This window comes from Rhinatrema bivittatum, chromosome 3 (assembly GCF_901001135.1).
Source record: "Rhinatrema bivittatum chromosome 3, aRhiBiv1.1, whole genome shotgun sequence".
Classification (NCBI taxonomy): Eukaryota; Metazoa; Chordata; class Amphibia; order Gymnophiona; family Rhinatrematidae; genus Rhinatrema; species Rhinatrema bivittatum.
The window spans coordinates 26,849,133-26,875,045 of record NC_042617.1 but is presented as its reverse complement, the minus strand read 5'-3'; the positions used below and the strand labels follow the sequence as shown (position 1 = coordinate 26,875,045).

At 49.0% G+C, this 25,913-nt stretch overlaps 1 protein-coding gene across 2 annotated transcripts; it reads right to left on the bottom strand.

Moving 5' to 3' along the window:
- Positions 1-421: 421 nt before the first annotated feature.
- Positions 422-20,678, bottom strand: LBH (LBH regulator of WNT signaling pathway). Of its 2 annotated transcripts, none has more exons than XM_029593015.1 (3): positions 20,540-20,678; positions 12,305-12,404; positions 422-3,267 (listed from the first exon to the last, which is right to left on the bottom strand). In XM_029593015.1, exons 1-3 carry the CDS (start codon positions 20,563-20,565, stop codon positions 3,076-3,078), a joined length of 318 nt encoding a protein of 105 aa, XP_029448875.1. In that variant the 5' UTR covers positions 20,566-20,678; the 3' UTR covers positions 422-3,075. The 2 variants fall into 2 exon arrangements, with proteins under 2 accessions (XP_029448875.1, XP_029448874.1); XM_029593014.1 differs by lacking the exon at positions 20,540-20,678 and adding an exon at positions 14,719-14,910.
- Positions 20,679-25,913: the final 5,235 nt, after the last annotated feature.

Genomic DNA, 25,913 nt, shown 5'->3' with positions numbered 1-25,913 from the left:
AGGTGTGTTCTAACCAAAGGTCAGCATCATGGCTGAACATGTCTGAGAGGTACTACTCGTATGGAAGAGAGACTTTCCTCTTACAAAGTCTTCTGTAGCCCTCACGTTACCCTTATAGAAGCTTGCTGCACAGCCTGTGCATACTGTAGGAAGTACAGCCCTGTAGCACCAGCACTCCACCAGGAAGCATGATGCAGCCCACATCTTTCAGAGAATTTAAGCCCAGATTTACATAAAGAAAAGATGTTTCAAAACTGCAAGTGAAACATTAATCCTAAAATAATCCTCCAACTTCAGAAGGCAGGGAGAGTATGCAAGTTGACATGCAGGTTTTTGCCCCTATCCTTCTCCAGCAGCCTAAACATAGCCTGCCCAACTCTCTCCCTCCTGGGTGTCCTGAGAAGGAGAAGCCAGCCACGGGTCTTGGAAAGCAGATTCAAACTTTATTTACAACTGTCACAGTGACAAAGAAGGAGTTTGGAAAAAAAATGCTAGCTTTTCCCTGAGCCTCAAAAAAGAAGGACATTAATTATACTCATCATACACTATACATATTTATCGTACAGATGTGGAACCGGAATGCTTTTGTTCGGACGATTAACAGAAACACACATTACTTTAAAAAGAAAGCCACAAGGATGAGAGACTGGTATGCATAAACCCTCTTAGGATGCTTTCCCTCTGGGGGTCAGAAGGTGAGCGCAGGCTGATGCCTCTTTCTCCACCTCTTGGTGAGGTATGTCAGCGGGAGAGACTCAGATGGTACACAGGACATCAGTTCATAAGCACATTTCCACCATGGTGCAGGGATGAAGGAAGAACAGCTGACAAGACACCAGGCCTGGAGGACTTTGTGTGGCCACATTTAGTTCAGGATCAGAATTATTATTATTTTTTTTTTTTAAGGCTAGAATTGGATAAAGGAGGTTGCCACCTACATACAAGACTTCACTGAAAATTTAAAAAAAAAAAAAAAAAAAAAAAAAGATCCACCTGGAATACATGCTACATGTCACCAGCAAAATTTGTGCACAAGTCTCATCTATTAGTGTGAAGCAGGGACATGAGTTATTGCTATATTTTCAAAAGACAAATTTACACAAAGCAGACAGAATGTTTACTGCACAAACAAACCAGCTGATACTGATATGTAAAGTAGCACATTGCCCCTCCGTGTTCTACAAGCCAGGAGGTATCGAATTGTACAGATGGATATTAAAAACAGAACCACGGAACACCCGACAAGATGTGCAGCAGATGACAGGAGCGACAGGTTTCCTCCATCTGGTTTAGGGGCCTTCCTAAACCTGCTTCTGTAGGGTTTCATGCCACACTGGAGGAGGAGTTGCTGATTTTTCTTTTATGCCTCCCCCCCCCCCATCTCTAGGCTCCCGTCAGGCATGCAGAAGCCACAGGCCTTTAGAGATGCATCTGCTTGGAGACTGGCGTGCATGCTAGGAAAAAGCATGCTGCTCTCAGAATGGACTTCCATAAGCCAGTCTTTTAGTGATAAAGACAAAAATAAATCTAGGTATGTAAGAACTAAACAGATAAAAAAAAATCAAATCACAACCCCCAGGCCCCTCCCAGACTGGTCAGTCCACTGCCATATACCAGGGCTTCCATGCCACCACAGCTCACTGGAGGTATAGTTTGGACAGATCTGCAAACTACAGTGTTTAAACTCCAGAAGGCATGTACTTAAATTTCAGTTTTGCCAAAAATAAGAGCCCAGTTTTCCCCATGCACTTTTAACACAAAGGAATTCCCCTTATCATTAAGTGGTGCATTACTAAAGATGGCACCATGTGGGCTACATTTTCAGATTAAAAGGGGGGTGTGGGGGTGCACACAGCCTCCATGCAATCCATCCTTAAATGCCCATCTGGTTAACCCTGATCACCTTCTACCATCAGATGGTGTGGAAAGCGGGTTAGCTTCTCTGCAGTTAACACTAGATTCCCATGTTAAAGATTTCAGGCATTGCAATCAGCAGGGAAGAGCCCACTGTTAATAGTGATAGCCACACTGCTCCTTTTGAGCTGAGAATGTGCCAAGTATGTATACATCAGCAATTACCATTTCCTTGAACCTCTACTGTACAGAGACATCCCCAGTAAAGCAGTTCCTCACGCTTCCTAGACTATAGTTATTACGGCAAAACCTGAAAAACTGACAAGACTTGCAAACGGACAGTCTGTGCTGCCTTCCAGACCCCCATGTGAGTGGCAATTCTTTAGAGCTCTAGGATGCGAGAGCCTAAACCTAGCCTTACAGCTCAGCTAGAAAGCAGAGCTTGCCACTGTAGACTCCTTTAAGGGCACTCCCTAGCCAGAAGGAGCCACTCGTTACTTAACGGACAGGGCCTGTAAATAGAAGAGAGACACTGGAGTTTACTATGTAGCAGTAAAATTACCAAGCCAGCTAGTGCTACTGGGACCCTATTTCTTACAGATCTTCTGCTCCTGACCATATCCAATACGGAATAGCATAAAAAGCCAGCTCCATGCACACTGCAGCATGCTCTGCCATGCCCGAGAAATGGTTTCCACCAGCCTCAACCTCTAGCCTCAAAGCTCCCCTGCCCAACCAGCTTTGTTCCGTTCCATAAACTTCCTGCATGAAGAGAAAGCAAAAGTAAAACAAAAAAAAAAAAACAAACCAAAACCAAGAGATGAAGACTCGATCATGCTTTTGAAGCAAGCAGCAGTCTCGCCTGCTGTAGACTGATTGTTCTTTTAACTATTTCGTCTTAAACCCAAGGACTGTTCCTTGCTTGCCCGCCACTGGGCCCAATGGGATCTCGCCACAGCCTCTTCCCAGGCCTCAGGCAGCTTGGATACAAACTCTCCCCTCTTGGTCTCCTGCATTCCATCAGGTTGAGGGTCTTCAGATTCTCGTTACAGAACCTTAAGAGCTAAAATCTCTCGCCCTTGCAAGTCAAAAAAAGTCTGTCTTTAGAATCGTTTAGGACCAGGTGGTCGTGGTCTCTCCCTCAAGATGATAAAAATAAAAAAAGGTTAAGTTAGACACCTCCACTGTCGGCTGTCTTTAAAAAGGTTAAGCGCTCATCCTTTACTGCTCCTTGCTATCGCTCTGTGTCTCCTCATGGGTCTCCTCTTTCTCCTCCTCCTCCACCAGGAATTCCTCCGGTGGCCATCTCAGCTCCCCGCTTTCCACATCTTCCTCCGTGGGCTCCACCACGATCGAGGGCAGCCGATCCTTGAGCTTGCAGTAGCGATCAAAGTCTGAGGGATCTGGAAAAATCTTTTAAACACAAAAAAAACAAGTTGCTTTTAATATTCATTCCATCCATTTAACATCTTTATAATCCTAAATCATAAGCTATGACTTAAGTACATCCAGCCGTAAGGCACAGTTTTCAGGGATTATGCACTTGGTTTCGTTAGCAAGAAACTACACTCAAGCATGCTGCGTTTGTATGACTTGTCTTAAGTCTGAAGATCTGCAGTTTAACCCCAGTTGGATCTGTCTTGGTACGCAATACCCAGATCTACCTAGCTCACTAAGCAAACCGTTTTCTTCAATAAGCATTTCAAGACATACCGTAGACACAAGGAAACATAACTACATCTTAAGGATGCTAGTTCTCTAAGAGGGGGACCCAAACGGCCATTAATCGGGAAAGAGAAAAACTTAATACGAATGAAAGGTAGATCCCCAGATCTCTGCAAGGTGCTAGAGTGGAAGATGTCAAGGCCTGTGCGAGTATTAAGTACCAGTGGTCAATCAAGCCCGACAGGTGCCAATCTGGGACAACAGAAATATGCAGCGCCAAGAAACTAAGAGGGTGATCCCATGTCTATCTGGCCAATTAAATAGAAGCATCCTTGCCTTTTTAAGCCTAGCAATACTATTAACTTCAACCACATCTTCTGGCAACAAGTCCCGCAACTCGTGGATTTGTAGGGTGGCATTTGATATAAGATTACTAAGCACTTTTCAGTAACTGGTCTGACTAGATATTAAGACAGTTAAGAACCAGGGACATCTTCCTGTCTAAAGGCTATTTCCGAGTAAGACTTTCAATTCTCAAAAGTCATGTGCACTTAAACATGGGCTTCTGAAAAAGAAAAAACCTCAGATCAGCTTCTAGAATCAGTATCTAGCAACATTTGCAAAAAAAGATTCCAGCCTCATCTGCACCCTCCCACTGAAGCTAATAAAACCCAAAATAGCATTTCCAAGAATGCTAAAAATAAAAGTTAACTGCTACCATTGGTTACAGATCCTCCTCGTTTTCTCAGACTGGGGGATGAAGTGTACAACTGACCACTGGTTTACAGATTCAGACCTGGCCTGCGGGATCTCTAGTTTTACAGCACAGCACCCGTGTAATGGATTTACCAAACTAGCACCTAGTCGCCTGCAATTCATTACTCAGCCCCCCCAAGAGATTATGCTAGGGTTGCAAGCTGTGCAGGACATACTTTTAATAAGCTGGTGTGATGGGAGCCCTAGATCAGGCATGGGTCCTTTTGAAGAAAAGGGGGAAAAGGATCTCACTTAAAATGTCTACTCTCAGGGTTATGGTGATGTGCATGAATGTGTTCTGGTAGATTCCATTAAGCAATGGTGCGAGAGAGTCACCCCCTCTGCCTTGGTCTTTTGATTTAGGGAAAGTGCCGGTGGTCTACTCTGTTCTTGCAGAAACCTGGACAGCAACGGGATTGATTGATTTCTGGGCACGACAGACCTACTGAATCTCACCTGAACTAAGAAAGCGAGGCTTTTGTACTATGCTGTGAACCCTGATTTACTCTGCAACTTCACTTTAAGCAGTCAGATTAACAAGCAAAATGACGGCAGAGAAGAAGGACCAATGGTCCATGCAGTCTGCCCGCCAAACTGCACCATGCAGATTACCCCCCCCCCCCCCCCCCCGCGTGCATCAGTCCATGCTGCTCGACGTGCTTTGCTTATAGGCTTGGCTGTAGAAGCAGTCATGTGTTTTCCCCCAATGTCTGTATTTGTCTGGAAGACAGCTTTTGTGAGACCCTCCCGTTATCTGGTAGCACATGAAGTCGGCATGCAATCAGTTGCAGTGCTCTCCATCTAGCTTGATACAGCCCTCGCCTGTGCCAGATCCACTCCATCTGCTTGACCCCAGACTTGTCCTTAGCTCCTGAACAAGACATCAAACCCTCATGGGTACAAAATGTATAACTGAGAAACCATCCCACATCTAGGGGAAAAAAAACAAACCCCAAACATTTTTTCTGCATTAATACATAAGGGACTGTTAAAACCCAGAGGAGTATAGCAATGGGAGGCTGCCAAACCCTTGTCTGCTCCTCCCACCCCAAAGGCCTCATAAGCCTATGCCCTCCAGTAACTGGTTGGGAAGCAGAGGCCAGGAGATGGGGCAGCTCCCAGTGCGAGAGGCAGTCGTGCCCCAGTCCACCTAAAAGGCTGCACTTCAGCTCTTATTTAGCACCACAAGTCAGAGAGCAGCGCTGCATTAATGTTACACAGGATCAAGGCCATGCTTGACTATTCACCAAGACTGCTACTGCATTACAGAGCCTGCCACCATTAGTCTGTAAATGCCACCAGTGCTTTTAATGCGGTTGGGGGAACTCCCTTTTTAGTCTTTAAAGTGGCAGTATGCCCTCTACCCTGCCAAAGGAGTTTGGTTGGCGGATTTAGAGGGGGAAAAATATACACATCCTATTTGGGGAGGCAGAGCTCCCCTATTTATCTGCACACGGACTGCATGTGAACTGGGAGGCCGTGGCACTGAATCTCAGGGCCCACCCTAGCATCAGGCTGTATGGACTAAGATTTAGCAACAGACCTATAAACTAGACAAGGATGGATTCAGGGCGAGAAACTTTGATTAAAGCAGCAGTGTTGAAGTGTTGACGCCAATCAAACTGGTGGATGGTGTGCAGAGAATGGGCGATTTGGCTTTGAGTGGCAACTGATGAGCTCCAGGGCCAAGGCTACTGTGGAGGTCGCGCTCTCAGCCCTCAAGAAGAGGTCATGGAGGACAGGCGAGCCACTGCGCCATGACGACGACGACTAGTGACCAGCCAGGTTCTAGACTGAACCATGATCTGTTGACCTGTGGATGAGGACTACAGCTGTTCCAACTGGGCTCATACAAGCAAGGCTTGTGGCACTGCGGCCACCCCTACAAAGACTGAATGAACTCTGGTGCATGGTCGAGAGCTCTTAGGGACTTGAGGAATGGCTGTTTTCTGGTGACAGCTAGAGACCAACAGTCCTACAAACTTAATTCTGATTTACCTTGGGGCTGGGGGGGGGGGGGGGGGGAATGGGATGTCTACTGTACCTTTACCTGAGCAGGGCTATTCAAAGCTGCAAGGAAACACTTAGTGTGCATGCATGCCAGCTCCCTGGAAGGCCAGAGCCAGGAAAGCTGAGTTGAGTAAAATTCCTTCGTTTTACGGGTTATAAAAATCTGTTAAGTCTAGCCAGGCTTAATCTGTAGCACTGATACAGCCGTCGGTCCAGTAACCTTTGGTTGTCTTCTCTGATTATGGACCCCTAACTATCCTTGTTACTTGGTGAAGGACAACTTAATTTTCCAAAACAGTAGCAAGCCACTTCCTTCCCAAGAAGGGAGGTGGTGAAAAAAAAAAGCATTATTCAGCCTTTTTTTTTTTCCTACTTTAACACAATAGTTTGGCCAGTTCTAATCTTATCTGAACAGCTGTCAAAGGAGCTGACCCCAGTCAGCAAGCATTTTTTCCATTAAGTCATCTGTTAACCACCGAGGCAGCAGAAAGCTAAGATCTGTTTGCAGAGAAGAAATAGGGGAAAAAAAAAAAGAGACAGACTGCTTCCAGACAAAAAACAAGCCAGTAGGGTCAGAACTGGTTCCATGGCTGTTGCAACAGTGCACATAGCACACCAGGGTCCACTGACCAGACACTGGACATTTACTTTTTCTGACCAAAGCCCAGCCAGTCTTCCAAACTTTTAGCACAAAAGCTCCCTTTATATACAAGTGCAGGAGAAGGCAGCAGCCTGCTCAGTTACGTTAGCTGCCACCGCTTGGGGTGGAAGGACCGAGGGGGCAATACGTTGGAGGTGCTGTACGGAGTGAGGCCCAGCTCTCTGTACTCCGCACGGTGCACTTTTATAGAGCTGATCTTCTACTCCATTACTACATGCCAGGGTGGAGCCCCATGGAGAAGAAGCATGCATGGCCACGTGGGGTTCTCCGAAAGGAGCTCCTACCACCAGTGGTGGCTCTTAAGAGTGAGCTAGTGGTTAGTGCAATGGGCCAAGGACCAGGGTTCAAATCTCACTTCAACTGACCGTGTGACTTTAGGCAAGTCACCTTCTTCCATTGCCTCTGGATTGTAAACCTCTTTGGGGTAGGGCCTAGCTGAATGCAGAATAGACTTGACACTTCGGTACCTTTGCTGATTTTTTTCGCCAGCCAACAAAGCTGATCAGAAAGCGATAAGTTCTGCTGGGGTATCTGATGTTTGATCACTATGAAGGAGGCTCTGAACACAATTTTTACTTGTGGTCTGTACTTTGATGTTGTCATTTATATAAAGCGACTTAGGCAGTTATAGAACTGGTACAGAAGTTTGTCGACTACTTGGATTTTGTCCTGCATACAGCAGTGGTTACCCCTGGGGAAGCCAGCGAGTCGTTACTAGAAAGGGCCTGCAGTGACATCTCTCCCCATTTCTGGGCAGAGATCAGCCTTGAATGGTGGTTGCTCATGTAGCCAGAACTGAAATACGTGAATGGAGAGAGAGAGCGCGAGCCCTGGGGGGAGGTCACACCGAGCAGGGGTAACTGAACTGGTATCTTGAGGGTCGCAGCTCTGTACACGACACTCCTGCCAGTCCCTTCCACTGTGTTTTCCTCAGGCAGACTAGAGCTGCCTGCCAGCCAGCCACGGTGCAAGCAGCGGCAGCTCATCACTGGACTTTGTCATGCTGGCATCTGCAGGACACTTCAGACCCGTGCCTAATAAACCAGCTCTCGGGGCAAGTTTTGCAGAGCTCCTGCAGCTCAGGGAACATGGGGCTGGAAGGTGACAAGCTGAGACTGAACGCAGCTTTTGGCTAAGGTGCTTGTGGCTCCTGTCTCCAGACCAGATAGCCCGGGGCAGACTTCCTCTGGGATGTGGAGTAAAACGTTTCCAGCCCTGAACACAAAAAGACAAACACCGTGCAAGACTCCTCTGTAGTCCTGCTCCCCATCAGGAAACCTGACCCGGTCAGAGGAGGTGATGAAAGATGCTCTGTGCACAGTGGAATAAGTTTCTCTTAATGCAGACTGGCGATGAGCGCTAGGTGTGAAGAGCAGAGCTGACAGCACCAGCTAAGAGAGGCCCTGCCACCGGTTACATTTTTGCTTCATGGACCCTGACGTCTATGCACTTTGAGTGTCTTTTGCATGTTAAAGGTGAAACCCTCTCTGGCTGGGGGCAGCAATGCCTGTAGTCTTCAGGTATGATGAGCCTGGTTAGGTTTTAGCACTTTTCACTACAACCCTGAAGGGCAATTAAAACCGAAGATGCTGGCAGATAAGGAACATTTGGGTCCACTCAGTCTGTCCAGCCTTAGTCACTTCTCTGGCATCCTGAGGTACTTTGTGTCTGCCCCATGGCTGCTTGAATTCTGTTGCTCTGTTTCCACCCCCCACAGCAAGAGGTCCTTAAAGTTATACGTGTGAACTTGTGCCCAATTCAGAATGGGGGGGAGGGGTTAAGAGACGAGATCAGTCTACTGGGGTGGGATGTGCCGAGAGCTCTGCCTGCTGGGCCCACGGCCCTGGCTGCTGCTTAGCCTAGAGGAAGAATGGTGCCTGCGCACGTCCCTTCAGCGCCTCCCACAACATGCGTTGCATTCCCCCTAACCCTGGCCATTGGCGCCACTCAGTCGGTCTTAAGATGCATGGAAGGGCATTTGGTATTGCCTTAACCTAATACTCATTAAACTACCGGTGGATCCCCAGCTCTGAAGTTAGCACCCGGAGCGTGAAGCACTGAACTAGGATAAGTGTGCAATATTTATTGTGGAAGACCTCAAATCTGTATAAAATCAAGGAGGGAGTAGTTTAGGTTTGGGACAGTGCACTGCTTTTGTATGTGAATGGGGGGGGGGGGGGGGGGAGGGACGGACGGACTCCAGAGCCAGTGACCACCAGAACTAGTACTGTCCCGTCCCCCCCCCCATGTCATCTGGAAAATCCTTGTGGCAGGTTACAATGCCTTTTATTGGGCCAACATTAGACCCGTCCCAAGGCATGGAAGACACCTGGCTGTGGTATTTGGAGAACACTTCTGAAGGCCTGGTGAAAGCCTGCAGAACAAGATTTGTAAGAGCTCTGCCCTGCATTCTGCATACTGACACAGGAAGACCACGTCCCGATGACCCATCCACCCCTCAAAGGGCACTTTGTGTCTCTGCATCCTAAAGTTAGACTGGAAAGGGGGAGAACTGGACCCAGTGGGTGCACCACATCCTTTTGCAGCCACCCCCTACCCAAAAAAAAAACAAACATAGGATGCACGCATGTTGCGGTGACATTGTCAGCAGCGTCCTCCAGGCAGGAAGCCACCAACTACATTACACAGACTCTAAAACTGAAGTCTTACACAGGATGCCAGCCAGGCAAGCTATGCAAGCAGACGTTTGATTTATGGGGTGGCTCACCAGCACCCCCATACTGTTATGGGACACCAACTCACGCCACTCCCCCTCTGCCCACCCTGAACTTGGGCAGACTTCTCACAGCAGTCATTCAAAGGGCTGGAGCAGGCGGCAATAAGGGAATGCCCCCCCCCCCCAGGAAACAAGCCAGTGGGAACTTAACTCCTGCTCACACCCTTCCCCCAAAGCCTTTGAAAATTTTGCCTAATTTAAAAAAAAAAAAAACAAAAAACCGACAATCCCCCCCCTTTACTAGAAGCAACACATACATGGGTTATTAAAAACCCCACAGCACTGTGAACCTGATACCCCGGCTCAATTCTGCCACTCGCTGTCCACTTCAGCAATTCACCTAACCTCTTAACAGGACGTCTGTAAAGAGATGAATGAGGTATTGGGTACATTAAGGGTGCTGCTTTTTTTTTTTTTTTTTAATTATCCAGCACCCTCAAGTATGCAAATGTAAAGAACTGGAATGCCTTGGCAATAAGGTGACATCAGCAGTTAAGGAAAATCTTCAGGAATTCCACCAATTAAAATCCATTATTTTTCCCATACTAGATAGGAACGGGGGGGGGGGGGGAAAATCAGATATTCTTGTCAGGTCAGTTGCTGACAGTTCAGAAAAGGTAGGGAAAGATTGATCTCAGGAGCGCTAGCCTCCATGGGAGAGAACCAGTGGCAGCGAGAGCCAGGATGCAGTCACCTGAATAACTCAGGGCTCCTTCTCAGAAGCAAAACAAGGGCTGGAAAGCAGACGGCAGCCACCAGGCTTACCGGAAGAGGACCAGAATCAAACCCTCTTTACACTCTTCACTGCATGAGCTTGTGGTTTTGTTTGCTCCAAGAGCAGATCCACCAGTCCTATATACCAGTGGGATAAAACCAGGGCTCGATACCACTGCTGAGAAGTCTGCTAGCACACCTCCCAGCAGCTCCTGCAAAGGCATGCTTAATAATGAAGGAAGAGCACAGGGCACCTGCTACACAGACCCAGAGAACAGACCTCGGATATATCCAGCCTCAGATCTTGCACAGGAAACAGATTTTTTGCACACAGCGCTTTGTAGCAAAGCAGCTGCACAGACATGGGTTAAGCAGGCCCCTACTGGAAAAAAAAGCTAAGCTTATTAAAAGTGAAACCTGGCATGAGAGGTTACTGCTTGAAACCCTATTATCTAAAAGTCAGAGCCTTGGCAGTTGGAAAAAGTTACTAATGCATTAAATGTCCTTGTAAATCAGGAAGCCTCTGTGCAGGAAACTGGAGCCTGGAAAAAAAAAGATGCAACAGGTGCTTCCAGGAGAGGTAAAGATCTGTAACTGAAGTCAAAGTCTAGGATAAGTACAGAGGAATCCTAGTGAAGTAGTGAAGGGAAGGCCAGAGACACAGCTGGGGTATCCGGTACTGCCCAGTTTACTACTTGGTACAAACTGATTGTGTTTACAGCCCTTATCTGCCAGATTCCCATGTCCCACAAGACGACGCCATTAAACCTGCCTGGCCATGTCAACAGGTCCATGGTTCTATTTGTTATGCAAGAATACACAGGACAAGGAGGACCAGTAACAAAAGCCAGGCAGGTGCCATACATCAGAACTAGGGCTGGTCATGGAGTAGCAAGGAAAATACACAAGTCCTATTCCTTTAATTTGATAAGACTCAACTCAGGTGACCTGTCCAGCTCATGGAGAACAGCTCCAAATATTTCCTCTGGGGGGGAGAACACTGCAAGATAAGAGCTGGGGGAATAATGATTTTTGTTTTGTTTTTTCCCCCCACATGCTCTGTTGGCACTGATAAGTGCACATCTGACATGACAAGGTACAGGATGAAGTTTTGCCAAGTGTTCTCGATTCAGTCCCGTGCGCTATGGTGCTGCTGTTGAAAATAGTAACCCCAACCCACTTCTCATTTAGAGTATATTATTGAACTATGTAACTGTAAAATATTGGCACCCTATGGATAACTTAGAAACCAAACCTATTTTGTGCCTAACTGTAAACCGTTGTGGTGGTGCATTACTAAACGACGGTATAGAAAAGTTTTTAAATAAATAAATAACTTCAGGAAGTTGCGTGTTGTTGCCCACTGCAGGCTATTGGGGTGGAGGGGTTGACAGCATGTTTTTGAACACTTGACAAAAGCATCACCCATTTTCCAGAAGCCATTTCATTAAGAGCTGACATTTGTTACCTCCTCTATCATTTGTACACTAATTGCTGTTCAAAACCATGCAGTAGTGGTTTCTGCTTTTCTAGTCCAGGCCAGCAGAACAAATCCCTTAGTGTTCAGGTCTGCACAGGTCTGGGTCATTGTTGGACCTCGGCTGGCATGTCTGTGCCTGCTCTATGGCACCTGTATCAGGTTTACTTAAAGAGGGCTTTTAATATTGATTAGGTGGAAAAAAAAAGCTCAGGCTCATGACCTCAGAACGATCAGATTCACAATGCAGCAAAGCAAGAAAGTCTTAGAGTTTGTTTCCCTCTACATAGCAATAAGAAAATAAAGTTTCATAGAACACAAGTTCCAGCCGGAGCAGGCACATATGCCTTGGTTTTTGCTTTCAAGGAATTTACTGGCCACTCAGAAGTGCTTTAGGGTGCACAAAGCATGCATTAAACGTGCAGCTCACCTGGTAAGTGACAGCATCCTTCCGGGGACTCAGCCCCATCTCATCCATGGATGGAGAGCTCATCACCTCAGTCATTTCAGCTGATCTCAGGTAGTCAGGGCTGCAGACAGACAGATAGAACAGATCTTCAGCTTACAGGAAACAAATGGGATTTTTTTGGGGGGTAAAATTTTTGCAAGAATTAAGATGTGTATTCCACAGCAGAGATCCTGCAGAGAGGGGCACTTAAAAAAAAAAATTGGCAACCTGCTCTGCCACACTGCCTGCAACCAGAAAGCTGTAGTAGGTACAGGCCAAGTAGAAGCAATGTATTTATTAGCTACCTTACAATCCCGGGGCTGCAAGGCTACCCCCCTCCCTTTAAATGCCTGCCAGACTCCCACAATACCTCCCAGCACAGAGACCCAAGACCAGCCATGGTCGGCTGCATTTCAACGGGGCAACCCCCTACCCACAAATGGTGGGCTTGCGGTAGAGCTGCTCTTTTGATCCAAGTGTCTTTTTTTTTTTTAAAGCTTGGACGCCAGCAACACATTTCAGATTCAGGTTGATCGTTATACATGGTTTTTGGGATGGGAAGCACAGGGATTGAATGGAAGGCGGGGGGGGGGGGGGGGGGGACGACGACGACACATGATCTGGTTCTCCTGCACCATACCCTTCAATAAACAGGGACAAAAAACTAGTTTAGGAAGTGCGATAACTCGTAGGTAGCATTTGAAACATAAGACGATCCCATCCGTGGTTTGCGGGAACAGATTTTGTGCTATTAGCCCCGTTGTTACTCCCCACCCTTCCCCCAACCCATGGAAAAGCCTCCTACAAGGCTTTCTAAGAAAAACCTCTCTAGGAAAAAGGGTCTAATGGAGCTCAACGGGACTGCATAATGTGTCCAACTTCCTCAAGCAGCAAGATCTGGTGCCACCTGGCGGAGGCAGCACAACCCTGCCGCTCACAGCCTTAAGCAACACAAGAGCACAAATGCGTTACATCCGGACAAAAAAATGCACCTGCGGCGGAGGGCAGCGGAATGGGGGGGGGGCTATGTCAGAAGAATCAAAAGGCAGATTTGGTCAAATAGCCCTCCCTCCGTGACTTTCGCTTTTCCAGGCCACGGGATCCAGGATCCCTGCGTGTGCAGGTTGTAGCGAGCTCTGACCTAGCGCTTCCTGCAAGCCAGCGGGGACTGGCAGAGTGGGCACCGCGCAATGGGTTCGCCTCAGACGAGGAAAAAAAAAAAAATTAAATCCGGATTTAAAAAAATCTACAGTTCAACACCGCTCACCCTAAAGCCGTCTTAGCCAAAAGCTGCAATGCCCAAATACGGACTGGATCCGGTTTTTGCCAACCGAATTACAAGAAAAGCGCATCGCCCCGAGTTCAAGTCCGACCACCCCGTAATCAAGAAACGCTCCATCCAGACGTCAGCTAAGAGCAGAAAAAAAAAAAGACATCCGACATTTACCTTAGAATCAAGGAAGGATTGAGGGGAATACAGCGTTGTGTGTGCGTTGAGAGGGGGGTAGGCGAAACGGAAGAGTAGATTCAGAAGTGAAACTTTGGCTTATAAAGGTCGCTCGGACAGGGATTGCGATAGAATATATTTTTCTGCTATGTTCGCTCATTCGCCATCTCCCCCCCCCAATTAATTATCTTTTCTAATAAGCATTGCCGGGGACATCAAGGAAACTACAGGAAGCCAAACCCAAAATATAACGGAACCCCTGCTGGCCAGCTTTCTGCCACTCCCGTTCGTCTTCGTGCATAAGAGGGTAAGAGACAGATATGGATGGGAAGGTTCTCAGAGGAAGAGAACCAACTTTCCGCGATCTGCTTAGTTTCGGGCTATTCTGTGCAGGTCTCCCTTTCCGTTTGATCGCCTCCCATCTTTGTTTTCATTTGTCTGTGTCCAAGAAGCATCAAGAAAGCTAAATAAGCAGCCACCATCCGTGTCCAGTCCAGCACCGAACAAGTACGGTTATAAAGCAATCGGCCTGGGGTAAGCAGCCTCCAAGCAAGCACCCCATAAAAACTAAACAAAAAAAAAAAAAAGGATTGCAACCTCTAGCCTATGGCGGCAGGGACAAGCAGCAGCCCCGGTCACGGGGAGAGAAGATCCAACAGAAGCAATTATTTCAAGAAAACAAGAGAGAGTGTGCGGAGCTAATGTAGCGTGAACACCCGGGAGGGAACAAAAGGCAATGCGCGCTTCAGCTTTCGTTGCCCCTGCCTCTCCTCCAGAAAGCCTCCGGCACGTCCAATGCGTTACTGGCGCCGACCCCTTGCGACTCGCGCAAGCTCGTTTCCTTTGTCCGCTTTCCCCTCCGCCTCGTCTACAGCCTGCCCGCCCCAGAGCAACGCTGCTGCGATGCGGCTCTTCCTGCAGGGACGGCCGGGCTAGGAGCAGTACTCACCAGTGAATAGGGTAGAAGACAGACATGAAGCCCCGCAGAGCCGAGAAATGCCCGGGTTAAAGGGAGAAGCAGCGGCGGAGGTGGGGGGAGGGGGGGAGCAGTGCAAGAGCGCAGCTCTTCGCGGGCGCGTTAACGGGTTACTAGGAAGAGCCTCCGACTACGTTCGTGCTTCTGCTCCAAAGCGAGACAGACAGCTCGCGCGGCGGCATTTATACGGGCAGGGGCGACGGACACGCCCCCGTTTAAATGACGTCATCCAATTTATGAATGGTCCGTGCCCGCTCATTCTCTCTCATTCAGTGAAAAGAGCCGGTGGCAGCCAATGAGCGGGCGCGGTGTTTTCCCCCTCCCCCCACCCCGCACCTGCAGAGAAAGCATTTTACCCTCTCCCCAAGGGCAAGCGCCCCCTCCCCACCTCCTTTCTCCGCATTCCTTTGTTCCTCTTTCCTCCCCTCCTAGCTTGCATTTTTCTGCGTCTCGGTGGTGAAACCTATTATCTAGCCCGCCCTCCTCCCTGCCCATCGCCTATTTTTAGCTCCCCCAATGGCAGCTGGGACAAGGTGAGGAGCTCTTCCTCTGGTGGCTGTAGGGCTGAAAACAGAAAAAAAGACTCATAAAAGCAGAAACTTTCTGCCTTACCTGGCACTGAAATCCACGCAAAGCCCCAGCGCTGCAGAGGTCACCCTGCCCCCCCCCGGAAAGCCTAGCCAGCTCCCCCACTTATAAGAGCTTGAGGGGCTCGCTCCGAGCACTGCTGCAGCAGAGGGTTCTAGTTTTAGGTTTTTCAAGCACTATCCCCCCCCCCCCCCCACGTTTGCACCGCTTGATTTGCAGAGCAAGCTCTCCCAGGACTCCACAGTCAGCAGCGGGCACGGGAAGTGGTGCAGGCCGGTGAAGCAGAGGGAGCTGGGGACGAGCAGTAACGTGCTCTGCACCCCGGGCCCCTCCTTCCCTCGTCTCCCAGTCTGATGCTGGATCCCACCCCCCCTTCAGCTGGCTCCCGTGTTGGATTGCCAGCGCTTTAAGTTTCACTTTAGCGCGGTTACCCACCTTGGATTGTTCTCCCCCTACCGGCACGGTAGCAGCCGAGCCCACGCCTGCTCCGGTACTGCGCTTCGGCTTCCCCCGTCCTGCTCTGCCCATAAGAACAGGGAGAAAGTTTCCTTCATCCCACAAGTACTTCTGAAGCGAGAGGATCCACTCCCTCCAGCTGGCCCCTCTCCTTGACGTAAGGAAGAGCGGTAGGGTGGGTGCTACAACCCTCCCAGTTCAGTTTCCCCTCCTATCTATCCCTTCATTGTGGCTCTATGTACCATCACCCTTTCTGGTTTACCTCCCCTCATTGACATTTTAAGTTTTTCCAGGCTGGTTTCCCCTTCCACGATGGCTGAACTGGTCATCCTTCAGGAAGGCGTCTGGAGTGCCCCTCTCTCTCATGCCAGAACTAGTGGCCACAGCAGGCATGCTTGCTGCACAGCCCCCTGAGGGTGGTCATTGCCCCTCTCCTGTACAGAGGTTAGTGGATGTGTCAGTGCTCAGAATATATGGGGGAGGGATGGCAGTGGGGATATATGGCTGCTGGGTTAAGAAATACCAACAGCCCCTGGCCAGATCCACTCCCACAGACAAAGAGGGAACTCACCCCACACTGACTTCTGAATTCACTAATCCAAACCAGTTTTGTCCATAGAAGGAAGTGACCTCACCATGTAAGCAGAAAGGGTGATGAGGAGGAAGATGAAACATGCATAAGCAGGCTCACCTGGTCAGCCACCACCTCAAGGGAAGAGCTCACCTGCACTGCTTCCATAACACGCAAATTCTCATGCATATTCATTGTGGATATCCTGAAAACCTGATGCGCTGGTGGGCACCCAGGACAGGATTGGTGGCCACTGTTCTACAGGACCCATAGACACGTCCTTCAGTGGCCAGCACGATGACATGATGTGCCCCCTGCTAGCCTCTCAAGCCATTAATCAGTACAACCTGGCCCTGATGAAAGTGATTGGCCCTCAGCAGGTAGTGTAAGGCTATACTACCTGTAAGATCTTTTTTTTTTGGCCGTTAACAGGGTCAGAGGGGGGATTGATAGAGGGTACAGAGGTAAGGCCATCCAGTGTATCACCCTTCCTCCTGTATGCCATTCTAAAGCTACACCTCCAAGGCCTTGGGTCTTCGTCTCCCTAATATCAGTGGTCAAGACAGGCCACAAAGAGAGAGACTCTGTAACCTCTTGGACAGCAGGCCTGTGCATGTCTGCCAGGAAGCTGAGAGGATGCAAATGGGTGAACAATGGTCCTGTTTAAACGGGCAACACAACTGAGCAGGTAAGTTATACATTACTCTCCACAATATACATATAAACACAATGAGAGATGTCTGATATATAATCTTCATTTTTTGTAAATAAGTTCATAAATCAGATGCAAACTTTGAATCACACACTAGTTGATTTATATGTATACAATAGCATATGAAATCATTTTATAATAAACTTCAAACAATTTTTGCATATAAAAACACTAAAATCCAACCTCAAACAGTTAAAGACTACCAACTTAAGACATTTCTCCAATATCTTACGGAAGGTAGCCCAGTTTTGTACAGGTTATCAATGAATTTCTCCAATGTTACTATTCCCCCAATGTTTTACCAGCTTCCAACAAGTTTCTTCAGTTGTAACTGAAGATAACAAAACATCAAGGGAACAGCAGTAATATCAATTGGAGATATTGGCCACACACACACTCAATCTAGTAAAACATCGGGGACTAGTACAATTGGAGACATTTTTGTTTATAATTTGTACAAAACTGGGCTACATTCAGTAAGATATTGGGGGAATGCCTCGATAGTTTGTAATGTATGAGATCTTTAATTTTAAGTTAAATGTGGATGGGTATGAGTGAGGTGTGTTATAGGGTGATGGAAGTTGAATTTTAGTGTTATATGCAAAAAATTGCTGGTGAAGCTTGTTATAAGATGATTTCATATGGTATTGTATTTAAATACATAAATGTTTGTTAGCTTTTATTGTATATAATTCAAAAGAATAGCTTGCTGATTTATGATTTTATAAATATTTGAAAGGGGCCATTATAAAGTCCGTTATGCAATGGAGGAAGCCAAGATGCTTCTATAGTGCCACAAGCTGGGACACACATGTCACCAGCAAAGCTGTACAGAGCACCTGGCCACCCTCCATTGTGAGCTTGCACCCACTCCGTCACTGGCCACCCAGGAAGGGGAGGTGTGCCACCAGCCTGCCTTTGCAAGGGGGGGAGGGGGGAGGGTTTCTACTACCTCCAAGCCACCCAGAAGAAGAAGTGGCCACCGAGGCTACAAGGGACTACCTCTTCCTCTGGACTAAACCACAGACAGCTCCAACACTTCCTCCTGACAAAGCCAAGAAGCCAGGGCTGAGCAAGATTATCTGGGAGGCTCATATCTCCCCAGACTGCAATCTCCTGTCCCTTACAAGAGAGCAAGGACAAGTAGGAACCTCAAAAGGCCCAAACCATAACCCCTGATGATCATGGGAAGAGGGAGGAGGAGGCAGACCCCAGAGGTAGATATAGGGCTCCTGCCCATGAGAGAAGAGACACCAACACTCCCTGCCAGAGGGTAACCCCCCCCCCCAATACAGCTTCCAGAAGTGGATAAGAGGAAGAGTACATAAGGAAGAAGGAGCAGTCAAGCAAGGTGGGTTGGCAGGACAGGGGGTGGAGAAGCTCGAGAGGGACCAGTGAATGCCAACTGGAAGTTTCGCCAGATCCTCTTGCCCCCTTCACCTCACTTGGGTCCATCGTGGACTGTAGAAGCCATAAGCAAGGGAGAGCCAGCAGGAAGTGTGGTGCAGTGGGACATTTCTCCCCCCGTTAAACTTCTTACTATAGTCACACTGCACTGGAGGAAGGGGGGGACGTTCCAGTGCCCATCTCCAGCACACCATGAGAGGCATCTGTACCCCTCCCACCAACCCCACTTCTGCCCCCCTCATTCCACACTGTTCTGGTGCCAGGGTGGGGCCACTCAAGAAGCAGTTCAGACCTGGGGATCCTTCCCTCAAGAGGGAAAAGACCAGGGATGATGCCAGTCCCTGAAGCCCCAGTTGTGAAGTTTGGGGGAGGCAGGGGAAAGACGGCCACAGGCTGCCACGGAGCAACTTGGCCTTTACTCTCCCCTTCAAGGCAGCAGCCACCTAAGAAATAAAAGATGGTTAATTCAGAGCAAGCCGAGTCCCAGGAGATCAGGTGCAGGGCAGGCAGCCGCCTGTTCCCAGCGCTCCCGCAGCCTCAGAATACGTGGATGCTTTTCTGGCAGCTCTGTAATAGGGGCTCCTGCCTTTTCCAAGAGGTGGGCTCTGTAATGCCTAAATGTGGAGGAGGGCGTTGCAGTCTGAGGCAGTGGCCAGCGGTGACCCTAACCGTTCCTGCAAGCCAGCAAGGACTGGTGCAGCAGGTCACCATGGACAAGTAAATTGAGGTCCGGTTTAATAAGTCCAGTTCAACAGCACTCACCCCAAAAGCTGGTCCATTCAAAAGCTACAAAGCCAACATGCAGACTAGATCTCTTTTCCCCCCCCTTGTGGAATACAAGGGGGAGAAAAAAAAAAAAGCACATCAGGCAGAGTTCGAGTCTGATCTCCCCACAGACACCAATCCCTCAATCTGGAGGGAATGAAGAGCAAGAAGTCACACAAGGGGGACAATACGTTTAAGTCAAGAAAATAGGAAGAAAAGATAGGGAGAATTGGGGGCAGTGGTTAGAGCAGAAGGATATGAACCAGGGAAGCCAGGGGGTCAGATCTCACCACCACCACTCTGACTTTGAGCAAATCACTTCACCCTCCATGGCCTCAGGTACAAGTTTAGATCGTAAGCTCTCCGGGGACAGGGACATACCTACAGTACCTGAGTAACTTGCTTGGAAGTGCTCGAAAAAAAGCGGAAGATTAAACATAGGGAGCTATGTATGCTAAGGGAAGCAAGGAAGGGGAGAGGTGAGGGGGGGGGGGGGAGTGTAGAGTCAGACGAGGAACTTAAGGCGCGTAAAGGGATCGCATTCTCGGGTGTGCGCGCGCCTTTATTTCCGTGCACCCTGAGCTCGTTTCCCCAATTCAATTCTCTTTTCTAGTAACCATTGTCGGAGACATCAAGACAACTCCTCAAAGCCAAACCCAGAACGTATGCAGGCCAACTTTCTGTCACTCACGGTCGTCTCTTATCGCATAAATTTATAAGAGACCAAGAGGCATGGCGGGGGGGGGGGGCGGTTAACCTGAAAAGAGAATTCGTGTATCACCCCCCCCCCTCAATCCTTGTCGTCATTTGTCTGTCGAGGAAGCATCAAGAGAGCGCAACCAGTTCAACACCAGACAAGAAATAAGCACACGAACTAGGGCAACTGATCTCTAAGCACCCCAAGGGGGAAAACACAAAACAAACCAAAACAAAAAATGCAACCTCTAGCCCAAGGCAGGGACACACAGCAGAAGCCCCGGTCACGGGGGGAGAAGATCCAACAGAAGCAATTATTTCAAGAAAACGAGCTATAGCGTGTGCACCCGGGAGGGAGCAAGAGGCAATGCGCGCTTCAGCTTTCGTTGCCCCTGCGTCTTCTATAGAAAGCCTCTCGCACGTCCAATGCGCTACTGGCGCCGACCCCTTGCGACTCTCACTGCCCGTGCAAGCTCGGTTTTTTGTGTCCGCTTTCCCTCCGCCTCCAAACGGCTCTTCCACAGCCTGCCCGCCCCAGAGCAACGCTGCTGCGACGCGGCTCTTCCTGCAGGGACGGCCGGGCTAGGAGCAGTACTCACCAGTGAATGGGGTAGAAGACCGACATGAAGCCCCGCAGAGCCGAGAAATGCCCGGGTTAAAGGGGGAAAGGGCGGTGTAGGAGCGCAGCTCTTCGCGGGCGCGTTGACGGCGTGATGAGTCAAAAAGCGCCAACAGCCGCACTCGAGCTTCTGTGATAAAACCCGCGGAGCGGCGTCTATAAGGGCAGGGATGGCGGACACGCCCCCGATTCGCTGACGTCACCCACTTTATGAATGGTCCGTGCCCGCTCATTCTTTCATTTAGCTTACGAGAAGCCGGTGGCGGCCAATGAGCAGGCGCCGAACGCCCCCCCCCCCGCCCCCCTTCCTTCCCATGCCAGCGCCAGCAGGGAGCGCTGCTCTCCAAGGACCTCTCCTTGTGCCTGTTTTCCTTTTTTCCCCTTACCCATCCCCTGCGTTTTTCTGTCTCGTGTCTCAGCAGAGAAATCTATTATCGAGCAGCCCATCCTCCCCGGTCACCTATTTTTAGCTCCCGGATCGCGGCTAGGACGAGGTGAGCAGGGAGAGATTTGAAATAATCAGTGGGTGACAAAAGGATACTGTAGATCGCAAAACTGGTGGAGGGGAAAGAGTTTTATTTTTCTGTCCTTGATTTGAATCCGCTGGCAGGTGCAGGGGTAGAGAGGAGAGCTGGCGTATGCACTCCTCCCTTCACCGACCCCCTCCTGCATTAGACTTTAAAATCCCTAAACCGTGAAGGATTAAAAGGCTTTGCTCAATGCAGCGATCCTCGTGTTGCTAAAAATAAATTTAGAATTGGTTTATGGCTAAAAGCTAATCGGAAAAAACAAAACCAAACCCTGAACAGTACTAACATATAGCGATGCTGTTTTCAGCAGCTGGAGACCGTGAACCTACTTAAAAAATAATGTGACTTCCCTGCTTCCACAAGTTTCTTGGTGCTAACAAAAATGTCAGATCAGATGGCCTGCCCTTGCTGTCTTAAACTTTCGGTTTTTTTTCTTTACAAGGACCTTGCCTGGCTTATTGGAGGGTTTATTTGTCCGGTGGCTCTCTTCCTGCAGGTCACCTGGTTCTAATATGTGGACGTCTGGAGATTGGGACTCTGGGGATTCTAATGCATGGCCTTCCACTGTAGGTTTATAATGTAGTTGTCACTGTCTGTGATCCAATCCCCATACATACCTTAGCCATGGGTTGGGTGTCACCACCTCCATTCCCCACCGACAGGTGTCTATGCTCCACCACAGAAGCGCATGCATTGTTCCCACTATGTTGTATATCCCCTATTACCCAAGAAAAAGTGTGTGTGTGTGTGTGTGTTTTTCCATTCCCCAAAAGTGGTGCAGTGCTTTCAACTCCTACAGAAGTCTGCCCCCCCCTCTGGCAAGCTGCTGACCAAGTGAAGGTGGTACAGAGAAGCATATTCATGAAACAGGAGCGTTAGGGCATCCCAACAGAGAGGTTCCAATAACAGCAAAAGGAGTCCATGTGCCTATAAGTAAAAAAATCACTTGAGCTAAAGGATTCCACATTATTCCTGTCAATACAAAGAAACAAAAAAAAAAAAAAAAAAAGCCACTTTGAAATGTCTGTATGCCAATCAGGGTCAGGTTGGTCACATGACATTTTCTCACAGATCCCTCTGCTTTCCTTGTGGCTCAACTGCACCAGCAGTTAGCTCCCTCTCTTTGCGGGCAGATGTGCTGGACTTCAATTTCAGAGGGAGCAAAGGTAGACTGGTATTTGTTGCAGGTAAGCCAGTGCCTCAATGACCCCTGCCTGCTGCATATATTTGAAAAAAAAAAAATTAAATGCTGCTCTGTTACTGGCTCCATGGCAGTGCCCTGTTTTCCAGTCAGAGCACTGTCTGCCTTCGGCCTGCCTTTCTTTGATGCTCCATTGGGAGCTGTAGTGTCCTGGCCCCAGCCCACCTTCCTGTCTCTCCCACCTCCTTTTTTTTTTTACTGGCAGGCCGATTCAGAAATAGTCGCGGGAGAGCGGGCGAGCACACAGGCCCACTCTCCTGTGCGCGCGATTCAGTATTTAAATGAGGGCCTGTGGTAAAAAGAGGCGCTAGGGACACTAGCGCGTCCCTAGCGCCTCTTTTTTGAAAGGATCTGCGGCTGTCAGCGAATTTGACAGCCGACGGTCAATTTTGCTGGCGTCAGTTCTCAAACCCGCTGACAGCCACGGGTTCAGAAACCGGACGCCGGCAAAATTGAGCGTCCACTTTTCAAGCCGTGGGACAATTTTAAATTTTTTTAAATTTTAAATTATTTTTTACTTTTGGACTTTCGACTTAATATCGCCATGATATTAAGTCGGAGGGTGCACAGAAAAGCACTTTCCCGGTGCCGGTGCTGGCAGACTGTGATATATTACAGGAGGACCTTGCAAGACTGGAAGATTGGGCATCCAAATGGCAGATGAAATTTAATGTGGCCAAGTGCAAGGTGTTGCACACAGGGAAAAATAACCCTTGCTGTAGTTACACAATGTTAGGTTCCATATTAGCAGCTACCACTCAGGAAAAAGATCTAGGCATCATAGTGGATAACACTTTGAAATTGTCGGCTCAGTGTGCTGCGGCAGTCAAAAAAGCAAACAGAATGTTAGGAATTATTAGGAAGGGAATGGTTAATAGAATGGAAAATGTCATAATGCCTCTATATCGCTCCATGGTGAGACCACACCTTGAATACTGTGTACAGTTCTGGTCGCCGCATCACAAAAAAGATATAGTTGCAATGGAGAAGGTACAGAGAAGGGCAACCAAAATGATAAAGGGGATGGAACAGCTTCCCTATGAGGAAAGGCTGAAGAGGTTAGGGCTGTTCAGCTTGGAGAAGAGACGGCCGAGGGGGGATATGATAGAGGTCTTTAAGATCATGAGAGGTGTTGAATGAGTAGATGTGAATCGGTTATTTACACTGTCAGATAATAGAAGGACTAGGGGGCATTCCATGAAGTTAGCAAGTAGCACATTTAAGACTAATTAGAGAAAATTCTTTTTCACTCAACGCACAATAAATCTCTGGAATTTGTTGCCAGAGGATGTGGTTAGTGCAGTTAGTGTAGCTGGGTTCAAAAAAGGTTTGGATAAGTTCTTGGAGAAGTCCATTAACGTCTATTAATCAATTATACATGGGGGTAGATTTAAAAAAAATGCGCGTTCGCGTACTTTTGTTGGCGCACCAGTCGCAAACAAAAGTACGCTGGATTTTAGTAGATACGCGCGTAGCCGCGCGTATCTTCTAAAATCCAGGATCGGCGCGCACAAGGCTGGCGATTTTGGGCAGCCGGCGCGCCCCGAGCCGCGCAGCCTGCCTCCGTTCCCTCCAAGGCCGCTCCGAAATCGGAGCGGCCTTGGAGGGAACTCTCTTTCGCCCTCCCCTCACCTTCCCCTCCCTTCCTCTACCTAACCCACCCCCCGGCCCTATCTTAAACCCCCCCCCTACCTTTGTCCACGGATTTACGCCTTCCGGAGGGAGACGTAAATCCACGCGTGCCAGCGGGCCGCTGGCACGCTGAGACGCGACCCGAGGGCAGTTCCGGAGGGTGCGGCCACGCCCCCGGACCGCCCCGGGCCGAAACCACACCCCCGGGCCGGCCCCCAAAACACCGCGTCCCGCCCCCAAAACGCCGCATCGATCTGACATGCCCCCGACACGCCCCCGACAAAAAACCCCAGGACTTACGCGAGTCCCAGGGCTCTGCGCGCGCCGGCAGGCCTATGGAAAATAGGCCTGCCGGCGCGCAAGGCCCTGCTCGCGTAAATCCAGGCGGATTTACGCGAGCAGGGCTTTTAAAATCCACCCCTTAGGGAATAGCCACTGCTATTGATTGCATCAGTAGCATGGGATCTTCTTAGTGTTTGGGTACTTGCCAGGTCCTTATGGCCTGGTTTGGCCTCTGTTGGAAACAGGATGCTGGGCTTGATGGACCCTTGGTCTGACCCAGCATGGAAATTTCTTATGTTCTTATGTCTACGCGTGCTGTGCTTATTTAAAAAAGGCCCGGCGATGCGCGTAAAGCCCGGGACACGTGTAAGTCCCGAGGCTTGCAAAAAGGGTTGGTGAGGGGGAGGGGTGGTCTGGGGGGTAGGGGCAGGGCCAGAGGCCTCCGATAGAGCAACCATTGCCGCTCTGTCGGAGGATTGTGTGCTGGCAGGCTGCCGGCAGGCGCAAAAGGTAAGATAAACATTTTGGGGGGGGATTAGAGTAGCGCTGGTGGGGAAAGGTTAGGGGAAGGGGTGGGAAGGTCAGGTTAGGGGAGGGAACAGCAGTAGGCAGTGCGGCTCAGTGCACGCAAGGCGCACAATTGTGCATCCTCTTGTGCGCGCTTACCCCTGATTTTATAACTTGCGCATGCCTGCACGCGCAAGTTATAAAATTGGGTGTATAGGTAGTGTGCGCACATGTAGGCCGCGTGCGCTCCTTTTAAAATCTACCCCATACTTTTCCGTTCAAAACTGGTGCAATGAGGTCAGTTTGAAATGGCTCCTTAGTGCATGAAGGGGTCTGAAGCTGCTTGCTTCAGTGGAGCGCCGTTTCACTTTGTTGCCTTTCAACAGACCATCTTGCGCTCAGAGGCTTGGAAAAGCAGCAGAGCAATTGGTGACATCTGTGCGGTAAAAATTAACTAACCCTCTGTCGTTCACGGCTTTGTAGGCGGCAGAGAATTTTCTACCCGCTGTGTCATACCACAAATGAAGTCTTCCAGGAGCCATCTCACATGCTTGTTTGTACAGAAATCCTGCGGGTGACTGATAGTCCGCTACAGTGTTCCTTAAAACTATACTTGTTAGGCAGAGCAAGCTTTTATGTAAAATACATTGCAAAATCTTTTAAAACAGTTAAGCCTGGAGCATCCACTTTATAGGGCGGGCAGCGCCAGGATTTCTATCAGGGGGCTCCTGGTTTTTATAATATTGCTTTTTTTTATGTCTATACTAGTAAAATGTGGAATTTTGTGTAGCAGGCAAATGGGTGCGTTGTGTAAATATTCCAAGAAATAAAAGTCCGTGTCTGCAGGAGGCCTGGCTGGCAGCAAGAGCTCATCAGTAAAAAAAAAAAATGGCCAGGAGGAGTTTTTCTTTTCTTCACTTTCTGTAAAGCCGTCTGGCAGGGTGGGGGTGGGGGTTGGAGGAATTGCCGCGACCACCACAGTGTTGTGCCTTGCTTAGCCACGGCGCAGGGACCAGCTCCCTTCTGGGGGGGGGGGGGCATTGACGGCCCCTCCGTATCTCTCAGTAAATCTGAGCCAGCCCGGCACATGCGCTCCCCGGGCTTTTCCTCGTGACGATTGGAAAGAGGCCGAGAATCGAGCCACGCGTGTTACCTGCATGAGGTGGGAGAAGGTAAGGAATGAAAGGGGAGTGAAGTAAGAG

Bases quoted from the DNA above. Each gene is read 5' to 3' on its own strand.
- LBH (XM_029593015.1), bottom strand. From the start codon at position 20,565: ATGTCGGTCTTCTACCCCATTCACTG. The intron at 12,405-20,539 runs GTGAGTACTGCT...GTCTGTCTGCAG, and splicing joins GTCTTCTACCCCATTCACTG to CCCTGACTACCTGAGATCAG. The intron at 3,268-12,304 runs GTGAGCTGCACG...TGTGTTTAAAAG, and splicing joins AGGATGCTGTCACTTACCAG to ATTTTTCCAGATCCCTCAGA.